At 43.6% G+C, this 26,654-nt stretch overlaps 1 protein-coding gene and 1 long non-coding RNA gene across 5 annotated transcripts in view; one reads left to right on the top strand and one right to left on the bottom strand.

Moving 5' to 3' along the window:
* LOC143490890 (GTPase IMAP family member 9-like) overlaps window positions 1-8,203 on the bottom strand; it is a 62,944-nt gene extending 54,741 nt beyond the window's left edge. For 3 of the 4 annotated variants that reach the window (XM_076989439.1, XM_076989436.1, XM_076989438.1), the window contains exons 1-3: window positions 8,082-8,203; window positions 4,803-4,841; window positions 932-1,725 (exon numbers count right to left, since the gene is read on the bottom strand). In XM_076989439.1, coding sequence (XP_076845554.1) covers window positions 932-1,725; window positions 4,803-4,841; window positions 8,082-8,106 — 858 coding nt within the window. In that variant the 5' untranslated portion in view covers window positions 8,107-8,203. Of the gene's footprint in view, window positions 1-550; window positions 1,726-4,802; window positions 4,842-8,081 lie in introns of those variants that run through there. The other variant, XM_076989440.1, reaches the window with a different exon arrangement.
* A 5,594-nt stretch (window positions 8,204-13,797) lies between these two features.
* On the top strand, window positions 13,798-22,052 carry LOC143490892 (uncharacterized). Its single transcript, XR_013125022.1, has 2 exons — window positions 13,798-14,631; window positions 20,426-22,052. It is a non-coding gene; the product is annotated as an uncharacterized LOC143490892 (long non-coding RNA).
* Window positions 22,053-26,654: the final 4,602 nt, after the last annotated feature.

Raw genomic sequence — 26,654 nt, 5'->3', positions numbered from 1 at the left:
CTATCTTAGAATATTTACGTTTAGCCAGCACCTTTAAATTAGCCCTGATGTCAGGCGCTCTAGCCCCCGGGATACACTTGACTATGGCCGCTGGTGTCTCTAAACTAGTCGCTACGTTCACGTGTCTGAGCTGTGAATCTCCTATCACCAGAGCTCTTTTAACAGGTCGCTCAGTCGGTGTATTACTGAGTGGGGCAAACCTGTTTGACACGGGAACCTGAGAAGGACGGTGCTCAGCCCTACGGTTATGCTGCCGAGACGTCACCCATTCGCCCCGCTGCGAGGGCTCTAATGCCGGAGCTGAGGGCTCGCTAGCTACAGCTGTGCAACCCGGGCCTGCTACGCTAGCCGCTACGCTAGCTGCTACAAACTTTCTAGGACTTTATAAAGCCCGGATGCGTTCCTCTAAAAGCGAAATCTTCTCCGTCATACTAATAACTAACCTACACTTCACACAAATATAATTATTATTATCACTACTGACGGAAGAAGAGTAGCTATACATGCCACACTCAACACAAGCAACAAGGGACTCAGTTCAACAAGTTCATACACAGTCCAGCAATTACAGTGGAATATTTTATTAAATGGACTTTCCAAATACAAATTGTTATTGGCAAAAGATTAACAAATAGGTTAACAGTGTCATTAACTAAAGAATTAGAATTGTAAAATTAGATTCATGAAAGCTTTAAACAATATAATTAATAATAGTTTTTTTCAAAGAAAAAAAATTATTAAAGACCAGTATAAGTGTAAAAAAATAGGATGACATGATTACAGACTTTCTAGAATGGTAGGAAGCTGTGTCTGCTGTGCATGATTCAGACTTTTTGTTTTGAAAAGCACAAATAAACATCAGCAAAACTGTAACTTTCAGACAATGAATGCTCATGGTTCATTTGGTGGAGTCTTTACTCTGCTTTTTCACCTTATCACATAGAAGCTTCACCCCTGCTCCAGCAGCAAGAGCGCCACCAGCTGCAACTGCCACAGATCCCATTACTACAGCCTCTGCCAACCCAATCGCCACTCCTCCTGCCACGATTGCTCCTGCCCCCACCGCTGATCCCACTCCTAGTGCCACGTCTTTGCACTTTTCCTTCCACTTTTCTCTCTTAATCTCATTCTGAGCCTGTTTAAACATCTCGTTGGTGTAATACTCTCCCCCGTTCTTCTTCACCATTTTATCTATCCTACACAGGAGCTTTGTGGTTTGAATCCTGTCTTCCACATTTTCATTGTTGAATGCAAGAAATCTGCCTTCACAGCTGCTGATCAACTCCATAAGGTATTTACTTTCACTTAGAAACACATTCAAATTTTTTCCTTTCAGCTGATCGAGATGGGTGAACAGAATTGTGGTGTACTTTAAGGCCTCTTCTCCAAAGTACTTCTGAATCCATTTCACAGCATTTTGGCCCTCCTGTGTGAACCTCCCCAGATTGATCACCAACAGGAATGCATGAGGACCAGGAACAGACATGTACACACAGTCCTTTATTTGAGCAGATATTTTTTCTTCTGTTAATGATCCAAAGACGCCAGGTGTATCCACTACTGTGACTGTTCTACCCATATGGTTCACAGACTCTTTGCAGCACTTCTGTGTAACTGATGCAGGAGAAGGTAATGCTTGAAAGGCATTCCTGCCCAGGATGGTGTTTCCTGATGCACTCTTTCCCGCTCCAGTTTTACCCACCAGAACAATCCTCACTTCAAAATCTGTGAACCAGTAAATATCAAATGAACATGCATAGGTGATTTCAAATAATCAATACTCAATGATAATGTATTATAAGCCTATACCAGTTGCTGACTACACAATTTATTTAATGTTACAAAAGTGTTTTGATTGTCTTTGAATATCTCAAAATGCTTTGTTTTATAATTAGCGATACCTTCTATATCTTTATTTTGGAGTATGTTTTGTTTATTTGTATGCATTACTCCAGTATGTATAATTTTAGCTGACAGCTGAATTTATAAAGGTGATTTGTGTTGACCATAATAAATGTTTTCTTGAAGCTGTAATTGCTGCCATGGTAATTGTGACGGGCAGGGAGTGTGAACCAAAAGGAAGCGATCACACCAAGTCTCAGGGAAAAAGGATGGTTTAATTGAAAGTGCGCAAACCAAAAACCCGTGAGTAGATCCGAATTAAGGATATAATGACCAGCGGTCAACTGGTACAAAGACAAGACATATATAGGCAAACAAATGACCCTCAGGTGAGACGGATTACGGGCTCCGCCCACCTGAGGGACGCACACGACTTAACAAAACAACAACAACAACAGCTGCTGTGGACGGAGGCGACCGGTAGGGGGCCGCCTCACCGTGACAGACCCCCCCCCACCAAGCCGCACTCCCCTCCACTGGGTGTGTGGCACACAGCGGCTGCACACAAAACATGAAGGGGCAGGAAGGCAGGGACACACCCCCTGCAGTCCTGGAGCTGAAACACAAAACACAAAACATTAGCTCACCTCCCTGGGCAGGACCCTGGACCGACTGGGCCGTTAACAACACAAAACCACGCCCCGGTCGATCATAGGGCCCTCACGCCCTAACCGGCCTTCAGCCGGTGAGCCCCACCGGTGTGAGGACCAGGAGCTACGGCTCCTTTATCGTCCCTAGTGTGTGTGTGTGTGCAGGTTACCTCCCCGAGGCGTGGCTACTTCTCCTCCTGGACCTACCTCCTCCCAGAGCTGACCCCTGCTTTCTGCAAGGGGTCACCCCAGCCTCCTGGGGAGCCAACCCCTCCCGGGGCCCCTCATCGCAAGGTGGACTCCTCCACCCAACCCAGGAGCGCCAGAGACCAAGGCCCAGAGCACCCCCGTCGCGGGCTGGGGAGCATCCCCAAGGGCCTCCTGGTCACCCTGGGCAGGAGGGAGGATCTCCATCCTCAGCAGGAGCTTCTCAGACCGGAGCCCCATGGTCCCCAAACATCCGGGGGCCCCAGCCCTCTAGGGAGGGGCTCTTTACGACCGGGCTCCGGTCACCCCACAACATAAGGGGGCTCCTGCCAGGTGGAGACCCCCAACAGGTCCAGGAACTCCATGACACCGCCAGGGAGAAGCACCTGCACAGAAAACACACACAAACACACCCAACCACATACCAACATAAAACACAAACGCGCCCCACCGACGCCCTCCGTGCCATACCCTGTGGCACGGGACCACAGCTGGTCCCCCCACCAAACACACATTTAAGGGGAGGAGCATGCGTGGAATTACACGCAACATGTCACATGCACACGAGGACAAAACACACACGCAAATACTAAACAAACAGAAATTAGTGCGACAACAGAAAACGAATGAGACCGATACATACGTGCTCTACATGTAAACTATAGTGATGCATCACTCAGAGTCGCAGTCGCTCCCCACATAAAACACACGACACACAGGGAGCGAGGCGACAGTGACGAGTGGCGACTGCGTCACACACACAAAACACTTAACAGAACAAACGAGCACGCACACGGATCCTCGAGTTCGTTCACTTGGACACACTCATGACACACAACAAGAGAGTTTTCCCAGGCAGACACCCTGGTCCTCGCCGTGTCACACACAAAACAAAAGCACGGCGGAACTCTCCCAACAAATAACGAACATGAAGAGCTTTCCCAGGGCAGACTGCCCTGGTCCTCGCCGTGCCACACACACACACACAAAACACAAAAGCACGGCGGAGCTCTTCACACAAAACCAGGCATGAAAATGGATCAGGGGTTCAAAAGGTGAGAAAACCGGGGGGCGGGCATGTGACGTCATGGGGATACGGCGACGGGGCGTTGACATGTGGGGGGGGCGTTGACATGTGACGTCATGGGGATACAGCGACGGGGGGGTGACTGCTGGTGTACAGGGGTACAGTGACAGGTGATGCCAAATATTACGGAGCCCGTAAGGTTTACATTATTTTTCATGTAAAAAATAAAATAACGTGTGGCCACGACTTACTAACGCGTGCGAACGAGATAATTAACGCGTGCGAACAAGATAATTAAGTATTACTTTATATAAAGCCAGGTTTACCTTCCTTGGGCAGTCAGTTCGCGAACATCCCTGGCATCTGCTTGCTCTGCTGTGAAAAAATAAACTTTGTTGCCGCGTGTGAAAGGCGACATTAGTATCTCGTTCCCATGCGTTAATAAGTCGTGGCCCCCCCCCCCCCCCCCCCCCCAAAAAAAAACTCATCGGATCTACACGATTCACGTAGGTCACCCTTTTCAACTTCAAAATGGCGAAAGGTGACAGATTTTCATGCCTGCAAAACACCACGCAGACAAACACTTACCACGAGACATGACCACGAACGAAGGAGAAAGTAAAGGAGACTGGCGGCTTCCGAAAGTGGCTGGTCATTCTCTGACGGGCAGGGAGTGCAAACCAAAAGGAAGCGATCACGCCAAGTCTCAGGGAAAAAGGATGGTTTAATGAAGAAGTGCGCAAACCAAAAACCCGTGAGTAGATCCGAATTAAGGATATAATGACCAGCGGTCAACTGGTACAAAGACAAGACATATACAGGCAAACAAACGACCCTCAGGTGAGACGGATCACGGGCTCCGCCCACCTGAGGGACGCACATGACGTAACAAAACAACAACAACAACAGCCGCTGTGGACGGAGGTAGGGGCCGCCTCACCGTGACAGTAATATGCATTTACTGCCACTGATGTCAATATCACAGCATGCTACATGAAATGCAGTTTGAGATTGTAGCATGTCCTGTATTCAGTTAATTTATTTGTAATTTGATATATATATGAAAGTATACTCACCAGATGAGTGCTCTGAACTCTCATCATTATTTAAAGTTGCTGCAAGAAAAACTGTATTTCAAAAATTCTGTCTTTTGGATTTAGAAGACACACAACCATAAACCTAACCCACAAGCAATGTGCCAGTGTATCAATGTTTCAGTGTGTTTGTGTGTCAGTGTGCCCATGTGTCATTGTGCGCATGTGTCACTGTCAGTATGTCAGTGTGTTGCCCTCACCACCAGTTCCGCATTACAGGTTGTTTTAATAGATTACCTGTTCTCCATTAGAGTCTGTTCAAAAGGATTACCTGTTCCTTCCACTTCACTGGTTCTAAGCTGTGCTGCTTGGTTCACTCTTCAATTATGATTCAGTTATGATTCACATTTCTGTTTCTCTGCCTTGGGTCTGTTTCTCTGTCCCCACATTGCTCGGTTTCCCTGTGTACTAATTTCCTGCAGCTGCCTGAATACACTGTATTTCCCTGCCTGCTGTGTAGTTAACATTTTGCCATGTACATGTTTATTTCTTCTGCCTAACCTGCACTTCCCTGTTCGCCAGTGCAATCCTTCAACCTCGGATCTGAATACAGAAGTCAGTGGTGCTGACAAGGAAAATGAAAGCTAAAGTGTATATATGGACATACTGTATGGAAAAATGTTCAACAACTGGTGGCTGAACAATATTCCATGTGTTTCTATTATTACATACACAAATATTATCTTTTAATTTAGAGATTTTGAGAAAACATTTTAGCAATTTTGAAGAATTGAATTGTGAAGTAGGTATTAAATGTGACTAGAGGTGACCTGCAATAGTTGCTGATTCGACTATAGTCGACTATACCCCCTAGTCGACTATGATGTTCATGTACCATTCTAACTGCATGGAGGTGCCCAAGGATGCAGCTAAGCATTAGTTGTTACATTAAATGTCTTTGTTTTCGTTATATATAGTCTTTTGTCAAATAAAATCATCCTAATTTCTGTTAATAAATATAGAAATTGATATGGATCAGAGGTAAATAAACTAGATTTTTTTTTCGGCGTGAGATATCGGAAGTGTGGTGTGAGAGCGTGTGAAAACGGTCAAATGCGTGAGTTGGCAACCCTTAAAACAAACTCTCTGCAACCATCTCCCGGCCAACATAACACAAAAAAAGTAATTATTAAGACAAAGAGCACATAAATGTGCTCCGGTCTGAAATGAGTCAGTGGGAAACCTTAGTGATGGGACATCTGAAGCTACGCTTCGAAGCGTGTACCGAGTAAAAAGGGGCGTGTCCGATGAAGCCCCGCTTCGGAGCTTGTGTTAGATTGAGCAAAATCACGTGATCAGCAACAAACGAGGCCTCGCATTACATCGGCCACGTCATTGCTTCATTTTGCGTATCGTTTTTCAAAATAAAAGCGCTACGAACCCTGTTGCTTCGTGTTGTAGAAGGTGGTTAAATTTAAAATCTGGAACGTTCTAAATTCTTTTTGTTTGATCAGGATGTACATTAGATTCACACATCAAAAACAGACTAAAAACCATTGGAAGAGGCAAACCTTATTTGTAATGTTAAAAACATTTTACATTTGGCAGACGCCCTTATCCAGAGCGACTTACATTTTATCTCATTTTTATATAAGTGAACAATTGAGGGTTAAGGGGCGCCTCAGTCATGGCCTCAGGTCTGGGAATCGAACCCACGACCCTCCGGTTACAAGACCAGTTCCCTAACCACTTCCCTTCCCTAACCACCAGGCCATGACTACCAAACCAGATCTAGAACCCCCAAGAAGCAATTATTTTAAACACATTTTGTTTTTTTTTAAATCAGTTTCTAACTCAAAATATTCAGTCTGCCTCAACAACCACTCAATTCCCAATATAGTAAAGTACAACATATCTTCATTGTCAAATACGTTCATGACATACAAGAAAACCCAACACAACCACTAATGGTCAAGGATTAGATTGGCTACAAATCATTTTAATAATTAAAACATGACAATTAAGTATGATTTAATTGATTTTCCTGTTACTAAACATGAGTTTGATGGAAACTTTGTGACAATATTGCATTTACAAATTGTTGAAAGTATGATCCAACTGAATGACGAGGCTGTTACAGTTTCACCAGCAGATGTCACTAGTGAGTGATGAATGAAGCCTCGAGTAATGAACCTTTTTGCAAAGCAAAGGGTTGGAAAGCTTCATTGCTTCAAGAGGCTTCATTTGCCCATCACTAGGAAACCTGCGTAATCACGTGCTGACCTTGTTAAGGGTCATATGCAGGTCATATGCACGCTTTGAACGTGGGACTCACGCATTTTAGCGATTTCACACGCTCTCACGCAACACATGGAATTTCTCACGCTTGAATATTATTATTATTAATTAATTTTTTAAATAATCTAATCGCCGCACACCACAGCATATTCAGCCAATCCATCGGTTGTATATTATAACAGGTTGAACCAATCAGAATATAGATCGCGCTGTTGCTTGGTAAACTTTAGCCAGCCCGCTCCCCAACCACACACACACACACACACACACACAGCCGCTACACTAACCATCGCGACAGATTCCAATCCACCCGCCTGAAAAAAAGCTCACGCCCACCAAACTTGAGAGATCTGGTCATATGAAATAAATTTTAATGATTTTTAAAGCGTATAATAACGTAAATTTTTTAAACTATAGTTTTTTATTTCACATCAGAATATTTTGACGGCACCCCCGATGAAGACAGACGGCACCCTGGTTGAGAAACGCTGCTCTAACGTTTCATAAAAAATAAGTAAGTAAATAAATAAAAGCTGAATAAAGCCAACCTACTATATTTGTTCATTTATCTGAGTGTTTTAGGTTTTTACTTTGAAGAGGAAAAAAGTCCTGAATGAGAACGGGATCCCGTTTAAGATGTTCTAAATAAAAAAAAACTAAAAATAAACCCGATTCGACTATTAGTCGACTAAAGGGAAAAGCTGACGAATCAGATTCAACTATAAAAATCCTTAGTTGAATACACCCCTAAATGTGACATTGCATGCTTTTGACCTTTAAAAGTTTTGCATGTGTTTTTATACATGACATACATCAGCATTTTAAATAAAATACTTATTGTCTCTCTATTGAGGATGAGACATTTTGACACATCACTTTCCTGCTTGTTTAGGGATTATTTAGAGGGGGATACTTTTTAAATATGTAATTTATATACCCAAGTTCTAATGAAACATAACTGAATCACTTTCAGTCTGTTTTAGAAATGCAGCTTATAATTCTAAATGTTAAAGAAAAACTCACCATATCCAGTCCCTTTGTTGATCATGGTTGGAGGCTAATTCACTGTTCACGGCCCACTAAAAATGGAGATTAACATTACCCTACAGTGTAAACCTTGTGCTGTGTTGTTAGTGTAGTTGTCAGTTTCAGTTCACATATTAATGCATATGTAGCTTCCTTTTTTATTTGTTCCCATGACAAACCTCCAATAAACATGAACCATTTTAACCATAGGAGGTCTTTGGGCATTTTTGCTGTTTAAGCATGGTTACATAAATGTGTCTCTAAACATACTTAATTATAGCATTTTAAGAAAAGATAAGATAAGATAATAAGATAAGATAAGATAAGATAAGATAATCCTTTATTAATCCCTCAGCGGGGAAATTTGCATTGTTACAGCAGTAGAGAATAGTGTCAGGAAATACACATATATAAGATACAGATATACAAGAGAAATAAATAAAGAGTATAAATATATATGCAATGTATGTAGTTGTAAACAGTTATGGTTATTATACATGGTAGATTTAAATATTGTACATGGTAGAGCAGTAAGAGCAGTAAAGTACAGTATGCAGTTTGTTGTACAGTATGAGCTATGGAGAGCAGTGTCTGTTGTACAGTACAGGTGAACTATGGAGAGCAGTGTCTGTTGTACAGTATAGGTGAGCTATGGAGAGCAGTGTCTGTTGTACAGTACAGGTGAACTATGGAGAGCAGTGTCTGTTGTACAGTACAGGTGAACTATGGAGAGCAGTGTCTGTTGTACAGTACAGGTGAACTATGGAGAGCAGTGGCTGTTGTACAGTACAGGTGAGCTATGGAGAGCAGTGTCTGTTGTACAGTACAGGTGAGCTATGGAGAGCAGTGTCTGTTGTACAGTACAGGTGAACTATGGAGAGCAGTGTCTGTTGTACAGTACAGGTGAACTATGGAGAGCAGTGTCTGTTGTACAGTACAGTATGAACTATGGAGAGCAGTGTCTGTTGTACAGTACAGGTGAACTATGGAGAGCAGTGGCTGTTGTACAGTACAGGTGAACTATGGAGAGCAGTGGCTGTTGTACAGTACAGGTGAACTATGGAGAGCAGTGGCTGTTGTACAGTACAGGTGAACTATGGAGAGCGGTGGCTGTTGTACAGTACAGGTGAACTATGGAGAGCAGTGGCTGTAGTACAGTACAGGTGAACTATGGAGAGCAGTGGTTGTTGTACAGTACAGGTGAACTATGGAGAGCAGTGGCTGTTGTACAGTACAGGTGAGCTATGGAGAGCAGTGGCTGTTGTACAGTACAGGTGAACTATGGAGAGCAGTGGCTGTAGTACAGTACAGGTGAACTATGGAGAGCGGTGGCTGTTGTACAGTACAGGTGAACTATGGAGAGCAGTGGCTGTAGTACAGTACAGGTGAACTATGGAGAGCAGTGGTTGTTGTACAGTACAGGTGAACTATGGAGAGCAGTGGCTGTAGTACAGTACAGGTGAACTATGGAGAGTGGTGGCTGTAGTACAGTACAGGTGAACTATGGAGAGCAGTGGTTGTTGTACAGTACAGGTGAACTATGGAGAGCAGTGGCTGTTGTACAGTACAGGTGAACTATGGAGAGCAGTGGTTGTTGTACAGTACAGGTGAACTATGGAGAGCAGTGGCTGTAGTACAGTACAGGTGAACTATGGAGAGCGGTGGCTGTTGTACAGTACAGGTGAACTATGGAGAGCAGTGGCTGTAGTACAGTACAGGTGAACTATGGAGAGCGGTGGCTGTTGTACAGTACAGGTGAACTATGGAGAGCAGTGGCTGTAGTACAGTACAGGTGAACTATGGAGAGCAGTGGTTGTTGTACAGTACAGGTAAACTATGGAGAGCAGTGGCTGTAGTACAGTACAGGTGAACTATGGAGAGCGGTGGCTGTTGTACAGTACAGGTGAACTATGGAGAGCAGTGGCTGTAGTACAGTACAGGTGAACTATGGAGAGCAGTGGTTGTTGTACAGTACAGGTGAACTATGGAGAGCAGTGGCTGTTGTACAGTACAGGTGAGCTATGGAGAGCAGTGGCTGTTGTACAGTATGACAGCGTGTGGAAGGAAGGACCTGCGGTATCTCTCCTTCACACACCGCGGGTGCAGCAGCCGGGCACTGAAGGAGCTGCTCAGTGCGGTCAGAGAGTGATGCATGGGGTGGGACAGGTTCTTCAGCATGTGCTTGAATTTGGTCCTGGTCCTCCTGTCTCCCACCACCTCCACCGGGTCAAGATGGCCCCCCAGGACAGAGCTGGACTTCTTAATGATTTTGTTCAGTCTCTTCCTGTCAGCCGCGGAGATGCTGCTGCCCCAGCAGACCACTCCATAAAAGATGGCTGATGCCACCACAGCATCGAAGAAGGTCCTCAGGAGCGCGCGCTCCACTCCAAAGGACCTGAGTCTCCTCAGGAGATACAGTCTGCTCTGACCCTTCTGGTAAAGTGCAGCTGTGTTGTCAGACCAGTCCAGCTTGTTGTTGAGGTGAACACCCAGGTACTTGTAGGACCTCACAATCTCAATGTCCATTCCCTGGATGTTCACTGGTACAGGGGAAGAGTGTTTGGCCCTGCGGAAGTCCACTACCAGTTCTTTCATTTTACTGGTGTTAATCTGCAGGCAGTTCCTCTGGCACCAATCCACAAAGTCCTGCGTCAGTCCTCTGTACTCCCTGTCGTCTCCCTCACTGATGAGGCCGACAATAGCAGAGTCGTCTGAGAACTTCTGCAGGTGGCAGCTGGCAGAGCTGTACTTGAAGTCAGCAGTGTAGAGAGTGAAGAGAAAGGGAGCAAAGACTGTTCCCTGTGGAGCCCCCGTACTGCAGACAGCTACGTCAGACTGGCAGTCTTGTGTCCTCACATACTGAGGTCGGTTTGTGAGGTAGTCCAAGATCCAGGTGGCGAGGTGATGGTCCAAACCAGCACACTCCAGCTTGTCCTTCAGTAGTGTGGGTTGGATTGTGTTGAAAGCACTAGAGAAATAAAAAAACATGATTCTCACGATGCTCCCAGCATTCTCCAGGTGAGAGAGAGACCTGTGTAGAAGGTGGATGATGGCATCCTCCACTCCAATGCCAGGTTGGTAGGCAAACTGAAGTGGGTCCATAGCTGGACTCACCAGGGGGCAGAGGTGGACAAGAAGCAGTCTCTCCAGGGTCTTCATCAGGTGTGAGGTCAGTGCCACACGCCTATAGCTATTAAAGTCTTTCGGGTGTGGGGTCTTTGGCACTGGTACCACGCAAGATGTTTTCCACAGCTGTGGAACTCTCCCTAATCTCAGACTGAGATTAAAGATGTGTCCGGCCACACCACACAACTGGTAGGCACAGAACTTGAGAAGCCTTGAGCTGATTCCATCTGGGCCTGCAGCCTTCCTGATCTTGATCCTCCTGAGCTTACCTCTCACCTTGGACGTGGTAAATGCCAGACTGAAGTGGGGGGGCTGACTGCTGGAGTGTGTGTCAGCAGGAGAGCTGTTTGGTGGGGGGGCTGGCTGCTGGAGTGTGTGTCAGCAGGGGAGTCATTTGGTGGAGGCTGTGAGTTGAAAGGGAGGGGGTTGGGTGTAAAAGAGGGTGTGGGGCAGTATGCTGATGCTGCCAGACAGGGAGATCCCGGCAGTGGTGTCTGTGAAGTGGAGGGGGCAGGTGAGTGATCAAACCTATTAAAGAACAGGTTGAGTTCATTCACCCACTTCTGGTCCCGTCCAGCCTGGGAGTCAGGCTTCTTGTGGCTGGAAGTAGTTTTAAGGCTATTCCAGACTCCTCTGACATTATTTTGCTGCAGCTGGACCTCCATCTTCCTCCTGTAGCTGGCCTTGCCCTCTCGGATCTTTCTCCTCAGTTCTCTCTGCACACCCCTCATCTCCTCTTTGTCACCTGATCTAAAAGCTCTCTTTTTCTCCTTCAGGAGAGCCTTTATATTGGGGTTAATCTAGGGTTTGTTGTTGGAGAAACACCGAACAGTCTTGGTGGGTACGGTGTTCTCCACACAGAAGTTCACATAGTCTGTTATGCAGTGTGTGAGACCATCGATATCCTCCCCATGTGGATCACACAGTTCCTTGTGCTGAAACAGTCTTTCAAAGCCTCTTCAGACTTCACAGTCCATTTCTTTACTGTGCGGGTCACGGCTGGTTCTCTGTGTACAAGAGGTTTGTACACAGGGAGAAGATGAACCAGGTTGTGATCAGATCTTCCTAGGGGAGGGAGGGGTGATGAGTTATATGCTCCCTTTGTGTTGGCATAAAACAGATCCAGTATCTTATTGTCTCTGTTTTTGCAGGTAACGTACTGGGTGAACGTAGACAGGGTCGATGATGGAGAACAGTTGTTAAAATCTCCAGAAATCAGAAGGAGGGCTTGGGGGTGCTGGGTCTGAATCCTGCTCACAGCTGAGTGCAGGACGTCACAGGCAGTGTCGGCGTTAGCAGACGGGTGAACATACGCAGCTATCGCGATAGCGTGTGAGAACTCCCGCGGTAGATAGTAGGGTCTCATGCTAACTGCTAACAGTTCAATGTCCTTACAACAACTCTGCTCCTTAACAGTGATGTGCCCAGCGTTACACCATCTACTGTTCACGAACACTGCCAGTCCTCCTCCTTTCTTCTTACCACTCTCTTCTGTCCTATCCGCTCGGGTGAGGTGAAAGCCTTCCAGGGAGACGAGAGAGTCCGGAGTTAGCGCCGTTAGCCACATCTCCGTAAACACCATGACGCTAAATTCGTGGAATTCCCTCTCGTGCCGGGTCAGCGCCGTTAACTCGTCCATCTTGTTAGAGAGAGATCGTATATTGCCCATGATAACGGAAGGGAGAACTGGTTTGTAACATCTTCTTGCCCGGCGCAGAGCCCCCGCGCGATTCCCCCGTCGTCTCCTCCTCAGCTCGCGGGGGATCTCAGCTCGTTCCCCTGGGGCGCCCGCTGAGTCACGTAGCGCCAGAAGCTGCTCCCGAGTGTAAACAATGGGGTCCTGCATGCTGTGCACTGGATCCCCGGTCGTGTATATAATACGCGAGAAATAACAAAGAAAGAAAAAGTGCAAACTTCACAAATTTACTGCCACGGTGTGCGGACAGAGTAAAGAAGTGCGTAAACTTAAACTGTTATAAAAAAGAGCTAAAAAGTAAGAGAAAAACGCTCACAATGAGCGGGAGCTGCTGTAACAGGCAGCCACTCGAGCGGCGCCGGAGAGATCAGTCATTTTACCCACATGTCTCATATCAAAATGTTCAGAACAATCTCAGCTCTCTTCCTAATGAGGTTACATTGACTTAAAGTATTGCATAAATAAATAATATGGTCCTAAACCTGGAAATATGAGGCATATTTTCAAAAATTCTTTCATATTTTATATGAAATTACACATTTACTGAAAGAGATCAATAATATTGTTGCTTGAAATGTTTGCTCAAGTGTTTGCTTCACAAAAAATAGTGAAACATGTAATATATATAGTAGTATACAAGTAGAAATGTGTACACCAAACTACAAAACTACCAAACTTCCAAGCTAAATCAGCTTAGCCAAAACATATCCACTCAACTAGATTATTCTATACTATACTTTCACATCTACAAAGCAAACATCTAGGCAAAAGACAAAAACGAAATAATAAAAAAATAAGTAATGATTTTATAAAGAATAAATGACAAATTTTGCACAGAAGCAGTTTCTAGCTAGCCAGCCAGCTAGTGTTGGAAATTATATTTAAAATACATTAGCATTACAGTTAATCATACTGCTTAAGATCAATATTGTAATCCCTTTATATTTTGTTTACATTACAGTGTTAATCAAATTACTTTTTATCAAAAGTATCTGAGAATATGCTTGTCTGCCTTTTTTAAGTACGTGCAGGAGAAAGTTAGCTAAAAAAGAGAAAGCTTCAAAATAGCCTCTGTAGGTCCACTTGACATTTGCAAACCAAGAAATGAAAACATCGCTTTCACTTCTAGAGAAGAAATGTATGTTGTGTTTGACGTCTGTAACTTAGGTGCAACCCCAAGTAGTGAAAGTTAAGTGGATTACAACCCCAAGACGTGGGGCCTCTTTCACCTTTGTGATCGCTAATTTGTCAAAACATGTTGTAGGATTTAGGGAACTAAGATGGGCTCATCTAATTCTGAAAGTGTTAGACAAACAACTTTTGGAGAACATGCAAAAACAGTTTTTGAGCAATAGGCAGACAAGTTACCAGACATAGGGAGACTCCATCGCTGAGTAGCAAAGGTGGGGGCTTATACCCAGACCACACTATATAGGACAGGAGGAAAAGTGTCTGAGTTAGAGAGACCTGCGCACAATGCTATAGGGTAGAGTAGATAGGGTTTTGCATACTCTCTCTCCAGAGATCTCTGTATTTTTACTTGCTTATAATAAAAGGTTAAAGACAAGACTGGTAATGTTTTCTCTTGCATCAACGAACATGCTGCGCTAAGGTGAAAGTGGAACCAAGCGCAACATTTTTGGTGACTCCCGACGTGATGCGAGACGTTTTGGAATTCTTCGTCTAAAGGCTGTTAGTTCATCCGTGCCGGCACAAAAACTAGGGGTAAGCAGAAAACCTGTTGCAACAAATTTCTGCAAATTGTGCATAACTAAATTGTGATGAACTAATGGCACTTGGGCGATACCAAATTAAATCCAGTCTTTGGTTTAAAAAAATAAATAAAATAAAATAAATCAATAATTTTTTTACTAAGGAAATAGGGTTTCAGTCCCTAAAAGGAAAAGGGTTTCAGTCCCAAAAAGGAAAATATAGGGTTAGAGTCCCTATGGAAAAAGGGTTAGAGTCCCTACCGGCATAATAAGTGGTTTTGTTTTCGTGGTGTGGCGAGCCGAACCGTTCGTCTGACGGGGCGAACGGATACGCAGGGGTTAAAGTCCCCGCGCGCTAGGTTTTGGTAGACCTTTGGACCGGAGGAATCCATAAATACCCAAATTGGACAAGCAAAAAGCCGGACAAGGAACCTGAATTGATTGAGGGTGGTAAACCTTACGGTGTCAACAGAACCCTCAGTCTAGTAAGTAAGGTTGAAGACAATTTCAGGTGAGTATCTGTTTTTTATCAACATGGTGAGGAAATGCAGAAGTCATACAAACAGTTTGATGTAGAATGGAATGTTGGTTCATGGGAATGAAATACTTTAGAGAAACAGATGAATATGACCAGTAAAGTAATTTATGCTATTGAAGAAAATTGTAAGAAGTGGAACTAAATAAGGGCTGGCTGTTATGCTGAATTAGACGTATGGGTGTCCAAGGCAGGAAGGCAGGTGACGACCGTGTGTCTTGAGGTGACATCATTGACCATAAATCATCACAGTCTCTCTGCAAATTAGAACAACTGAAAGAGCAACAAATTATCAATCGTGAAAGAGAACTAGCATTGCGATGCAAAATATAAGTGTTGTTGGCTTGGGCTATCGGAGAACAGGCCAGGAAGATAGCGGAGAGTAAGAAAAATATGCCACCCTCACAGGAGAGTGCCACCAACACTACAAAAGGAATCTATGCAGTGGTTAATGTAAAAACAGGAACCCTGCAAATAGTTAAAACTCCCAATAAAGAGTGTAAAAACCAATGCAAATTGAGCCGTTCGACAAGATGAGAGAGGGGGGGAGAACTGCGACAGTTCACAGGAAGCCAGATCAGGAAGAGAGTCTGAGTACTCTGAATAGACTGACAGAGAGGAAGTGGTGAACAACATTAGAACACGCTGCACACAGAAGACAGGCAGGCGAGCAGAGGTAGAGAAGCGTGCTAGTCCTGTTAAAGGATTTAAACTAGGAAAGACCAAGAAGGGAGTTAAGGGAGCAAGAAAAAGGGAAATAGACAATAAAAGTAAGTCAGGTCGCGCGGTAAGGATTAACTGCAAATTAAAAGGGACTTGGGTGGAGTCAGATGTTGAGAGCGCACACGTGGGGGTGAGTGAAGAGAGTGAAGATAACATGTCAGAGGGAGAAACAGTGGGGGGCGATGGTTTGAAGTCAGGAAGTGTCTCCCTAGTAGAGGAACTGATAGAAGCCAGAGAAGAATGATGTAATGTCACAAAACAGCTTCTCTCGCCCCAGCATTTAGCCCCAGAGTGTTGTGAGTTGGATGAGTCTGTAGGCCCGTACCAGGGCACTAGATCTAGGAAAAGTGAGTCAAAATTACAGGGAGTTTTAAACATGCCATTTGTGCACAGGCCCACTGGCCTTGGTGAATATTAGTCTCTGCCATTGACTGACTTCACTGCCCAGTGAGGGAGGAGGCATTTGGTTAGTTAAACTGGATAAGCTGACAGCAGGAAAGAGCTTGGCTCTGGGAGACTTAGAGGAGTGGTAGTAATAATAATAATAACAAATAAAAATAATAAAAATAAATACTTGAAATTGTTTACACTGCTGGCCCTGAATACATAATCCATGAAAGTAGCTTTTTTGGATATTGATCAACATTTCCATGTTTTTCAAATTTTGGGAATGGGTCTGTATGTTGTCAGTTCAATATGGGGAACCTGACGCCAGTTAAAGTGACTGGGAAATGTTTAATAATAATAACAACAATAATAATAATGATAATAATAATAATAATCTGTATTTGTATAGCACCTTTCATACATACATGCAACTCAAAGTGCTTTACAGGATAAATAATAATAAAAAAAGAAAACATTAAAAGGAAGTAAAGAGAAAGGGAAAAGAATGTTAAAAGAAATTAAACATGGAAAACAATAAAAGAATGTAATAAAGTGACAAATTGTGAAATAATGGAAAAATAATGCAATAAAGTAAATAAGATGGCATTTAGAACAGAGTTGGAGTTTCTTAATTAAAAGCAGATCTAAATAGGAAGGTTTTGAGACTCTTCTTGAAGCTGGGCAGAGATGAAATGTCTCTGAGCATGTTGTTGCACTGCAACAGTCCTCAGAGCGGGGGTCCGCCCCAGAGACCTCAATATGTCCCCTAAGTGTATTATTTTATGAAGTAGTATCCACAGTTTGGGTTTAACCTAAATTTTAGAGGAAGGGGATGGTCACAGTGATCCTGGCAACTTCGTTGTGGCAGGTGGGGTGGATGTTCTCTTTCTGTTCAGGAGAGTCATTGGGCGAAAGAGAGTCCCCACAGAACCGTAGGATGAAGGAGGGCCAGAGGTCAGAGGTCCAGCACCAAACCCTTCAGCAGCACCAGGGCAATGGCGGGGCCCTGATGAGAACTCGGACAGCAAAACCACGGCAAAACCTATGTTGTCCCTCACTGGCGGTACTCAAAGACTATCATTTCTGGCTGGAGAATATCAAAGTCTGCACAAAGCTGTTCTAATGACTGTACATTGCGGCCAGCAGGCCATTAAACACAGGTTCAAACACTGCACCTGTTAACCTGTGTGGAAGAGACATTACAAATGCACTGTTCACAGACAGCAGACACCTGATGCACCTGATGTCCACAGACTGCCCTCCACGGTTGCTATCTACAGCGGTTTCCTGAAGCCTCACTCATGAGCCGCGAGGGGCGTCCACTCCCAGTTCATGACCTTGAAGCCGGATCACTTTGATTTAATCTTTGTCCCACCACCCGACATAGGACATAGGAAGGGATCCAATTCATGGGAGGAATTTGAGGAACAGCTACAGGATCAAGTATGGGAAATTGAAACTAGGGGTCTGTGAGGCCTAAGGGTGCGGCGACCCCTGTAAAGCTGAGACATGCCCAGCAGTGCTGGTATATGATGGGAGATTCAGCCACTCCACAGATCTCGTTAGCTTCACACCCTGGTCACATGGGAAAGGAGTAGGGAAGCATGACAAGGAGAGCCAGTACACTGAAAAATTTGGAGTATGGTTTACAAAAAAAATAAATAAATAAAAGAAAAAAAACTTAGGAAAGTTTTTCCATGTAGAAACAGCAAGTAAATTTAACAAAGCATATATTCAAGTAATATGTACTCATAATTTTCAGTGTATTTAACTACAAAATGTTTCAGTAAATGTTACTTTGCAACACAATATATGCAATTAGATTTTACTCGGTGTACTTTAGTAGATTTTACTACAACAATGTAGCACCACATTCTCCCATGGCTTTTATTATTTACGTAATAGTTGTGACGTTCGGGCTGTCACGAAGGACGAGACACGGAATCCTTTGGACTGACGTCACTTCGTTTATTTTAACAGATATTGCGCAATAGCGCATGAGCAACAAACAACTTTCATACACACAGCAACGTGTAAACCTAGACAACGACGAGCACAGGACACTGCACGAGCGCACATTAAATAGACAAACTACATTAGCCCCACGTGATCACGAGATGATTCACAGGTGAGACTTATTAATCACACGACAAAACCCTAACCACGTATATACACTAACGCAGACAAAGCACGTGGACAACGTTGACACACGCCCAAAAGGGAGGGGCCGGGGTCCTCAACGTGACAATAGTAGTAATTTTTTAAGTTCTTTAGTAATGTTTAACTGATAAATATTTTTATTAACAGTATTAATTTCTGATATAAAACCAGCATTAAAATGTTACAAAGCATTGTGCAACATTTTGTGAAGCAAAAAAAAAAATAGCTTCTTTTAGTGCAGCAACAGTAACAAAATCTCAGCTGCACTCCGTTGAAAAACGTTTGACTTGCTGATATCACTGCGCATGCGTGGATTCTGCAAGTGACCTTTTACTTGCTGTTTTCAGTTTAGCTTCTCACAAAAAGAAAATTACAAAAGCATTGTAAATTTTACTTTGCTATTTAGACTAAAATATACAAATGTATTTGAAGACAAACTATTACAGAGAAACACCAAGTATTGCATGTAATTTTCTGTGAGATTCTTACTAGATTATTCTTTTAGATAGTACTTAAAAAAACTTAATTATATTTACAATGTCAAAAAAAATGTCATTTTTTATAGAGTACAGCAAGGCATCGGTAACAACTAACATTCTGAGTGTGAGCTAATTTAAATCTTGTAATACCTAGTTTATTAAAACAACTTCATTTGACTAGTATTTCCCCATTACAGAGAAAGACAATTCATTAAACTAAAACAGGTATTGGCACAGGCCGTGGACTTAGGCAGTTGATGATTATAACCTACCATTTTACTTAGATGTGTCTGAAACACACTCCTGCAGGATCGGAGTGGGTTTCAGAATAAGGGGGAAGAGGAAGTTGCTGATACACCTCAACTTCCTGTTAGACAGCACACAGCATGAAGCAGAAGTCGCACACACACAGTTACAGGATATCAAAAGGGGGGGCGAGCTGAGAGACAGAGGCAAGCAGGCTATGTCACAGGAGCCCATCAGATGGTTTGCAGGGCAGACGAGGAGTGATCTCTTCTACCACAGGGCCCAGAGCTACTTAAACTACAGGAAAAATCTACCCCAAAGAAAAAATTAAATTAATTAATTAATTAATGAAATAAAATAAAATAGCATTGTTGAACAAAGATGGTAAAAGAGATAAGGAAGTAAGGAAGTCTGGGAAGGACCAAACGGGGTACAGAGTCTATTGATCAAACCAATGTGAACTGAGGCACACAGGGTAGCACGTGGGTAAAAATACATGAAGGAAAATTTTAGTTACTGATGGCACCCATACTGACATAAAAGCAGACTGGACAGAGTAATGTGATTTTTGAAATGTGCCGAACAGCTGTCATGCTTTAAGACCAGGTCTAAGTAGGCTCCCTGGCCCACAGGAGCTAAGATAAGATAGTGAGGAAATTTGCATTGTTACAGCAGCAGAGAATAGTGTAAGGAACTACACATATGTAAGATTCAGATATACAAGAGAAATAAATAAAGAGTATAAATATATGCAATGTATGTAGGAGAAGAAATTCAGATTGACTACATGGACATGTTAATACCAATACAAGGACTACCCAACCAAGGTTGGGTAGAAGCATTTCCCACCAGGGCAGAAGACTCTTAAGTCAATCTGCAAAATGTTGATAAAATTACTGGATACTGCACCATTGTTTACTAAGTTAGTGTGCTCAGATAATGGGATGCACTTCACTAGCTAGAAGCAAAAATTTGTGGAAAAAAATTTGGGTTTGAGACACAAATATGGGTTGGTTTATCATTCTCAATCTCAGGCTAAATTGGAAATTATAAATGGTAAGGATAAAGGTAAAGGTATGTGCACAAATGTATTTGTATTGTTGGCCAGAAGATGTTTAGTGAATTTTGTTACAGGATTCATGCCGTTTGAGCTCATGACAGTGAGAAGTTTTCGGGGGTCCCCCAACGCGCTTGCGAAACCTGACAGATGTACTCAGGGTTGTACAAAGAAGGTTACAATGCACTAAAAAGCAATATGTGAAGCTTATTCTGTCCAGGTACAAGGAGAGGAGTCAGAACCAACTCATGAGCAGACTTGCCCGTCACTAAATGGGTCCTGCTCAAGGTCATCAAAAGAAAGTGGTCAGAGCCCAGGTGGACCAGTCCATTCAAGGTCACTAAAGAGAACATCACACTCCGTCCGACTGAAGGGCAAAGGAGAAACGTGGTACCACCTCAGCCGGTGCTGAGCATCAGAACCAGCGTGCCGAGATACGGAGCTCTCAAACAACGGGTCAGAATAATTTACCCGAGAGCGGAGGTTCGACAATCAGGTAGTCCACCCTGACCTCCTACGTGGGATAAGAAGATAATCTCACCTCCAAGAAGAATAGAGGACGCTGGCAGAGATTAAGTAAAAGTTTTGTGATGTATTTGGATTTTTGGTAATATTATCTAATTTTGTTTTACAGGCCTTGTTTAACATTGTTTATTTGACTACATGTTTTTGCATTATCATTAAAACTAGCAGCAGTGTGATTATTATAACTCAACAGCATGTTGGCCATACACTGTTTGGGTCACCAGGACCTTCCAGGGGACTGCCCCCTGTGTATGTGGGTCCATGGTGGGTCGAGGCCATTATTGTCTTAATAGTAACTGTAAAATTGAGTTTGCTTGGAGAGTTTCACATAAAGCTTTAGGGGTTGATAATTATACTACTGGCCGGCTGGAATGGCCATCTTGCAAGCATAAAGTTCTTATGACAGCATTAACATCCATTGCTGCATTTTGAGTATTGCGATTATATGAGGATGTTGTTGTATTCCATGCATAAGAAGCTTAGTGGAACGTTTCATCAGCAGAAAGACTGAAAGGAACCACAAGGATGATAGGGTATGATGTCATTGTTGGAGTCAGAAGATGAGATGGTAGTTTTGGAAGAAACCAAGTTGTGATATCTTAAGATATCAAAAGGGGGAATTGTTGGAAATTATATTTAAAATACATTAGCATTACAGTTAATCATACTGCTTAAGATCAATATTGTAATCCCTTTATATTTTGTTTACATTACAGTGTTAATCAAATTACTTTTTATCAAAAGTATCTGAGAATATGCTTGTCTGCCCTTTTTAAGTACGTGCAGGAGAAAGTTAGCTAAAAAAGAGAAAGCTTCAAAATAGCCTCTGTAGGTCCACTTGACATTTGCAAACCAAGAAGTGAAAACATCGCTTTCACTTCTAGAGAAGAAATGTATGTTGTGTTTGACGTCTGTAACTTAGGTGCAACCCCAAGTAGTGAAAGTTAAGTGGATTACAACCCCAAGACGTGGGGCCTCTTTCACCTTTGTGATCGCTAATTTGTCAAAACATGTTGTAGGATTTAGGGAACTAAGATGGGCTCATCTAATTCTGAAAGTGTTAGACAAACAACTTTTGGAGAACATGCAAAAACAGTTTTTGAGCAATAGGCAGACAAGTTATCAGACATAGGGAGACTCCATCGCTGAGTAGCAAAGGTGGGGGCTTATACCCAGACCACACTATATAGGACAGGAGGAAAAGTGTCTGAGTTAGAGAGACCTGCGCACAATGCTATAGGGTAGAGTAGATAGGGTTTTGCATACTCTCTCTCCAGAGATCTCTGTATTTTTACTTGCTTATAATAAAAGGTTAAAGACAAGACTGGTAATGTTTTCTCTTGCATCAACGAACATGCTGCGCTAAGGTGAAAGTGGAACCAAGCGCAACACTAGCCAGCTAGCCAGGAGGCTTGCTAGCCAGCTAGTAACACATTGCGAGCCTATCTGTGATCGTCCGCTATTATAGTGAGCGATATTGCAAAATAACATTCATTTAGCCTTCGATCTGTTATACTTTTCATAAAACCCTTCAGGAAATCAACATAGGTTCATAACCGCTATGTAGATCACTAGGGCTAGTAGTAGTTGAAGGTGAACCACTGAAGCAAAACTGGTTTGTTTACTCGTTTACCGCAGGCTACGGAAAGAGTCTAAAGCTTCTACCGCAAAGGGCGATATGTTTCCTAAGGTCATCGGTCGTCGGGTCATCGGTCATGAGTCTCTTCTCAGGACTACAATATAGCTTCATCAGTAGACACTAGCTAGCTAGATGCTACATAGAACTACAAACGAACTACAACACACCATCGCACAAATCGTGAGCCTATCTGTGATTGTCCGCTATTATAGTGAGCAATATTGCAAAATAACATTCATTCAGCCTTCAATATGTTATACTTTTCATAAAACCCCTCAGGAAATCAACTGAGGTTCATCAGTAGACGCTAGCTAGCTAGATGCTAGCTAGCAAACGAACTACAACACACCATCGCAAAAATCGCGAGCCTATCTGTGATCGCCCGCTACTATAGTGAGCAATATTGCAAAATAACATTCATTTAGTCATCGATCATCAACATACCTTCATCATCGCCATGTAGATCACTAGACGCTAGCTCGCTAGCTAGCAGACGTCAATGTTTGGATTTCCATTTGTCCGCAGGTAAATGGATCTAAAGTCCTCCTACTTCCGTGAAGGGCGATGTGAGTGAGGTCAGCAATCATGTAATGACTGACACTTGAATCTGCCAGTAACAGGAGTCACAGGCAGTCACACCGGGGGAGCAATAAACCCCCCCTTGTGCAAGCCATAAAAGGATTAGCCAAATATGGGCGTGCTTCAACTCGCTCATGTATTGGCTCCTTGCGGCCAGTCTGCTCAAGAATGAATTAACATTTAAAAGGACAGCTTCCAGTTTCAAAAACGTTTGAACCATGTGTTTATGATGTTGTATCGCTGAGATAATAATACAATTAATAGAAATACTTGCACAGTGGCCATCTTGGACTCACCGGGGAGTCAAAGGACCTAAGAGCTTAATAGTGACTGTTAGAAAAAGAACAGCTCTGGTCTACTGGACCTAAAAATCTTAATAAATAATATGGAATAAATCTTAGTTTTTGGACCTTAATGTTTACAATATTCAGAACTATGTTCATAAATGTTTTTGTTACATGTAAAAAAAAACTTAATTTGCACATTAAAAGGCTGTTCAAAACTGCTTTCAATGCCTTTTCTGGTAAAGGAGCTATGTGGAAGAGTGTGCATTAATTGATATTAAAAAAAGAATGTAACTGTTGTTCACAGTATAAACACTAATATCTTAATACATTTTAGTTTGAGTGTTCCTTGTATCATTACAACATTTCATTTGTTCTTTCTAACTGTAGAATCCATGGTGATCTTCCTCTTCAGGAGCTGCTGTCCAAGTTCATAAGAGCTGAAGAAATTGTCACATGTCACATTGTGACCCCTCATTTTTGAAAGCAAAGTCTCTCTTGCAGCTTCAGCTTACATGGAAATGTGAATAAAAGCAAAATTTCACTTTTTCTACTGTTGGGACCAATCTAGGCAAAGTCATAAAATTTCAAGTAAAAAAAAAAGCATTTTGTGGATTCTTTGGGGGGTTTTAACACAGTGGCGGGTCATTTTGACCCGAGGAAGGCAGGAGGTTAACTGATCACCCCAGCCAAGTGGCGGTGCTCGAGAAAAAAAGGATGATCTCACGAGACGTTAAAACGGTAGGCATATGCGGGAAAAATTGGCTAATTCTAAAGATTGATCTCAGGTTTTATATATTGATATCGAAACATTCAAATGAAGATCGATTTGAATTGAAAGATTGATTTTTTAAACACACCCCTAATTGTCACATTGGCCAGGACAACCATAACCTTACAAAGTGCTGGTGCAGGTGCTCTACGGGAGCAACCAGACACGCACAAAGCTGTGCAAAAAAACAGGCAATCAAGCTTGAGCGGAATGTCAGGCACATCCCGCCCTCCCTTATCCTTACCGAGGTACATAACTTCCCTCTTCACATACTCATACTTGCCCCCCCAGACGAGATTGAAAACGTCCTTTGTCAGGCTTCTCCTCATATGAGGAGGCATGGGGTACACATGAGCTAAGAAGAGTGTAGAGGGAAGCACATCCGCTTTTAATGCCAACACCTTACCTAGGAAGGAAAGAGACCTGGCTTTCCACAGCCCTATCTTACGCCTGGCCAAGACCAATCTTTCTTCCCAGTTAACCCGGGCAGCCCCTTCAGGTGTGAAGTGGACCCCCAATACCATGACGTCCCTCCTGACACTCCAGCTGCCGAAGTACTTGACCACTGACTTGCCGAGATTCAATGCCGCACCAAAGGCAACCCCGAACCTTGTCTAAGGCGTGTCTGAGTGACTGGTCCGAGCATACAAACAACGTTGTGTCATCTGTATACTGGGCCAGCTTACCTACCTCACCACTGCTCCCGGGGAGGGGGAGACCGTCTATTCCCGGGTGAGCCCTGATGGCTGCCGCGAGTGGCTCTATATAGAGTGCATAGAGTAGGGGCGAAAGAGGGCACCCCTGCCTCACTCCACTCACCTGCGGCACCAAATCACTGAGGTGGCCGTTGATGGACACACGACTACCCACCCCAGTATACATCGGATACATCGCCATCTAAGAAAATAGGGCCCAAACCCTAGCTTTATCAACACCCTCTCCAGGAAACAGACCAAGAGAAGGCATTTGACCGAGTGGACCACTAAGCTCACCAGTGCCAGGGGGATATTTCTATCCCCTACCCAGGAGATGGCATCCCTGATTAAATGGAGGTTCCAGGTCGCCGACCTCCCTGGGACCCCGCAGGTCTGGTCACTGTGAACCAAGAGTGACATGGTCTTTTTCAGACGCTCTGTTAGGGCCTTGGCGAAGATTTTTAAATCAATGCACAACATGGTCAGGGGTTTCCAATTGGCGAGATCCATAGGATCTTTCTTTTTATACAACAATGACAGAGTCCCTTCCCGCATGCTTTGTGGTAATAGGCCCTGCCGGTGCACTTCCTCGGATACCTCCACCAGCTCCACGCCTAGGACATCCCAGAAAGTGGAATAAAATTCCACTGACAGTCCATCCAGGCCCGGAACCTTACACCAAGTTAAAGGGGGTCTCTAAGCTGTCCCGGGAAGCACTCGGAAGGGACACTTTTAAGTGGCCCAAAAACTGCTTCCCAACAACCAGATTCGTGTCCTGTTTGCTAAATAAATTAGAATAAAACTTAAAAGCTACCCCAGTCATCCGGGCTGGGTCCGTACAGGCCTGGCCTTCCGAGTCTTTGAGAGATGTAAAACATCTCTCTTCCCTAGCCTGCCGGACCCTTCTAAAAAAAGGAGGAAGAGCAGGTTTTATTCTCCTCCTCAAACCTTAACCTGGCATTAAAGAGAAGGGCTGCCGCTGACCGCTCGTGCAGGGACCTGAGCTTAGCTCCAAGGTCCCACACCCTAACGTGGTCAAGTTTTCCTCTGGCATTAGAAACAGCGTGTTCGTTTGCAAGTTGCTTCTCCAAATCTCGAATGCACACACGCTTTGCAGCATTGTGCCTACCGCAATAGTGGATTGCTAGAGCACGAGACCTCTCTTTAATGTGTTCCCACCATGCGGCTGGAGAAGCAAAATCCCCTCTGCCGCCTCGCCAGGCAGCAAAGTGATCTCTAAAGAGAGTCTGAAACTCACTCTCTTCTAATATCTCCACGTTCAGCTTCCAGTAGCTTCTACCCAAACGGGGAGCATCCATGGAAGCTGTGGCCTCTACCGACATACCACCGTGGAGTAAGGGAAACTCCCTTGAATATGACAGGAAGACGCTAGAATATAATCTAGGTGGCTACTTTCCCCCCTACTATTATGCCAGGTGTGGCCCGGACTCCCAGGGTTGCACACCTTAAAACCATCAGTAAGGCCAGAATCGCCGATCAGCTTTTTAATGGTCTTTTCCTAACTAACCATCTAAAGGAAAATCTAGGCCCTTTAAAACCCTATCTGAAAACTCAGGTTAAAAACCTTGGGGTCATCTTTGATTCGGAATTCAAATTTGAGAAGCAAATTAATGCAATAGTCAAGGGCTGCTTTTTCCAGCTAAGAACAATCTCCAAATTAAAGTTGTTCCTTAGTACTTCAGATCTTGAAAAGGTCATTCATGCTTTTACTACATCTAGATTGGATTACTGCAATGCACTGTATTTTGGTATTAATGGAGCAACTCTGTCACGCTTACAGTTGGTTCAGAATAGTGCAGCCAGATTATTAACTGGTACCAAAAAAAGAGAACACATCAACCCAATTTTGGCATCCCTGCATTGGCTCCCAGTGCATTACAGAATCCAGTTCAAAATAGCATTGATGGTTTTTAAAGCCTTAAATGGACTTGCAC

The sequence above is a fragment of the Brachyhypopomus gauderio genome, unplaced genomic scaffold, assembly GCF_052324685.1.
Source record: "Brachyhypopomus gauderio isolate BG-103 unplaced genomic scaffold, BGAUD_0.2 sc67, whole genome shotgun sequence".
NCBI lineage: Eukaryota > Metazoa > Chordata > Actinopteri > Gymnotiformes > Hypopomidae > Brachyhypopomus > Brachyhypopomus gauderio.
The sequence above is the reverse complement of the archived record's forward strand: the minus strand, read 5'-3'. Positions and strand labels throughout refer to the sequence as shown.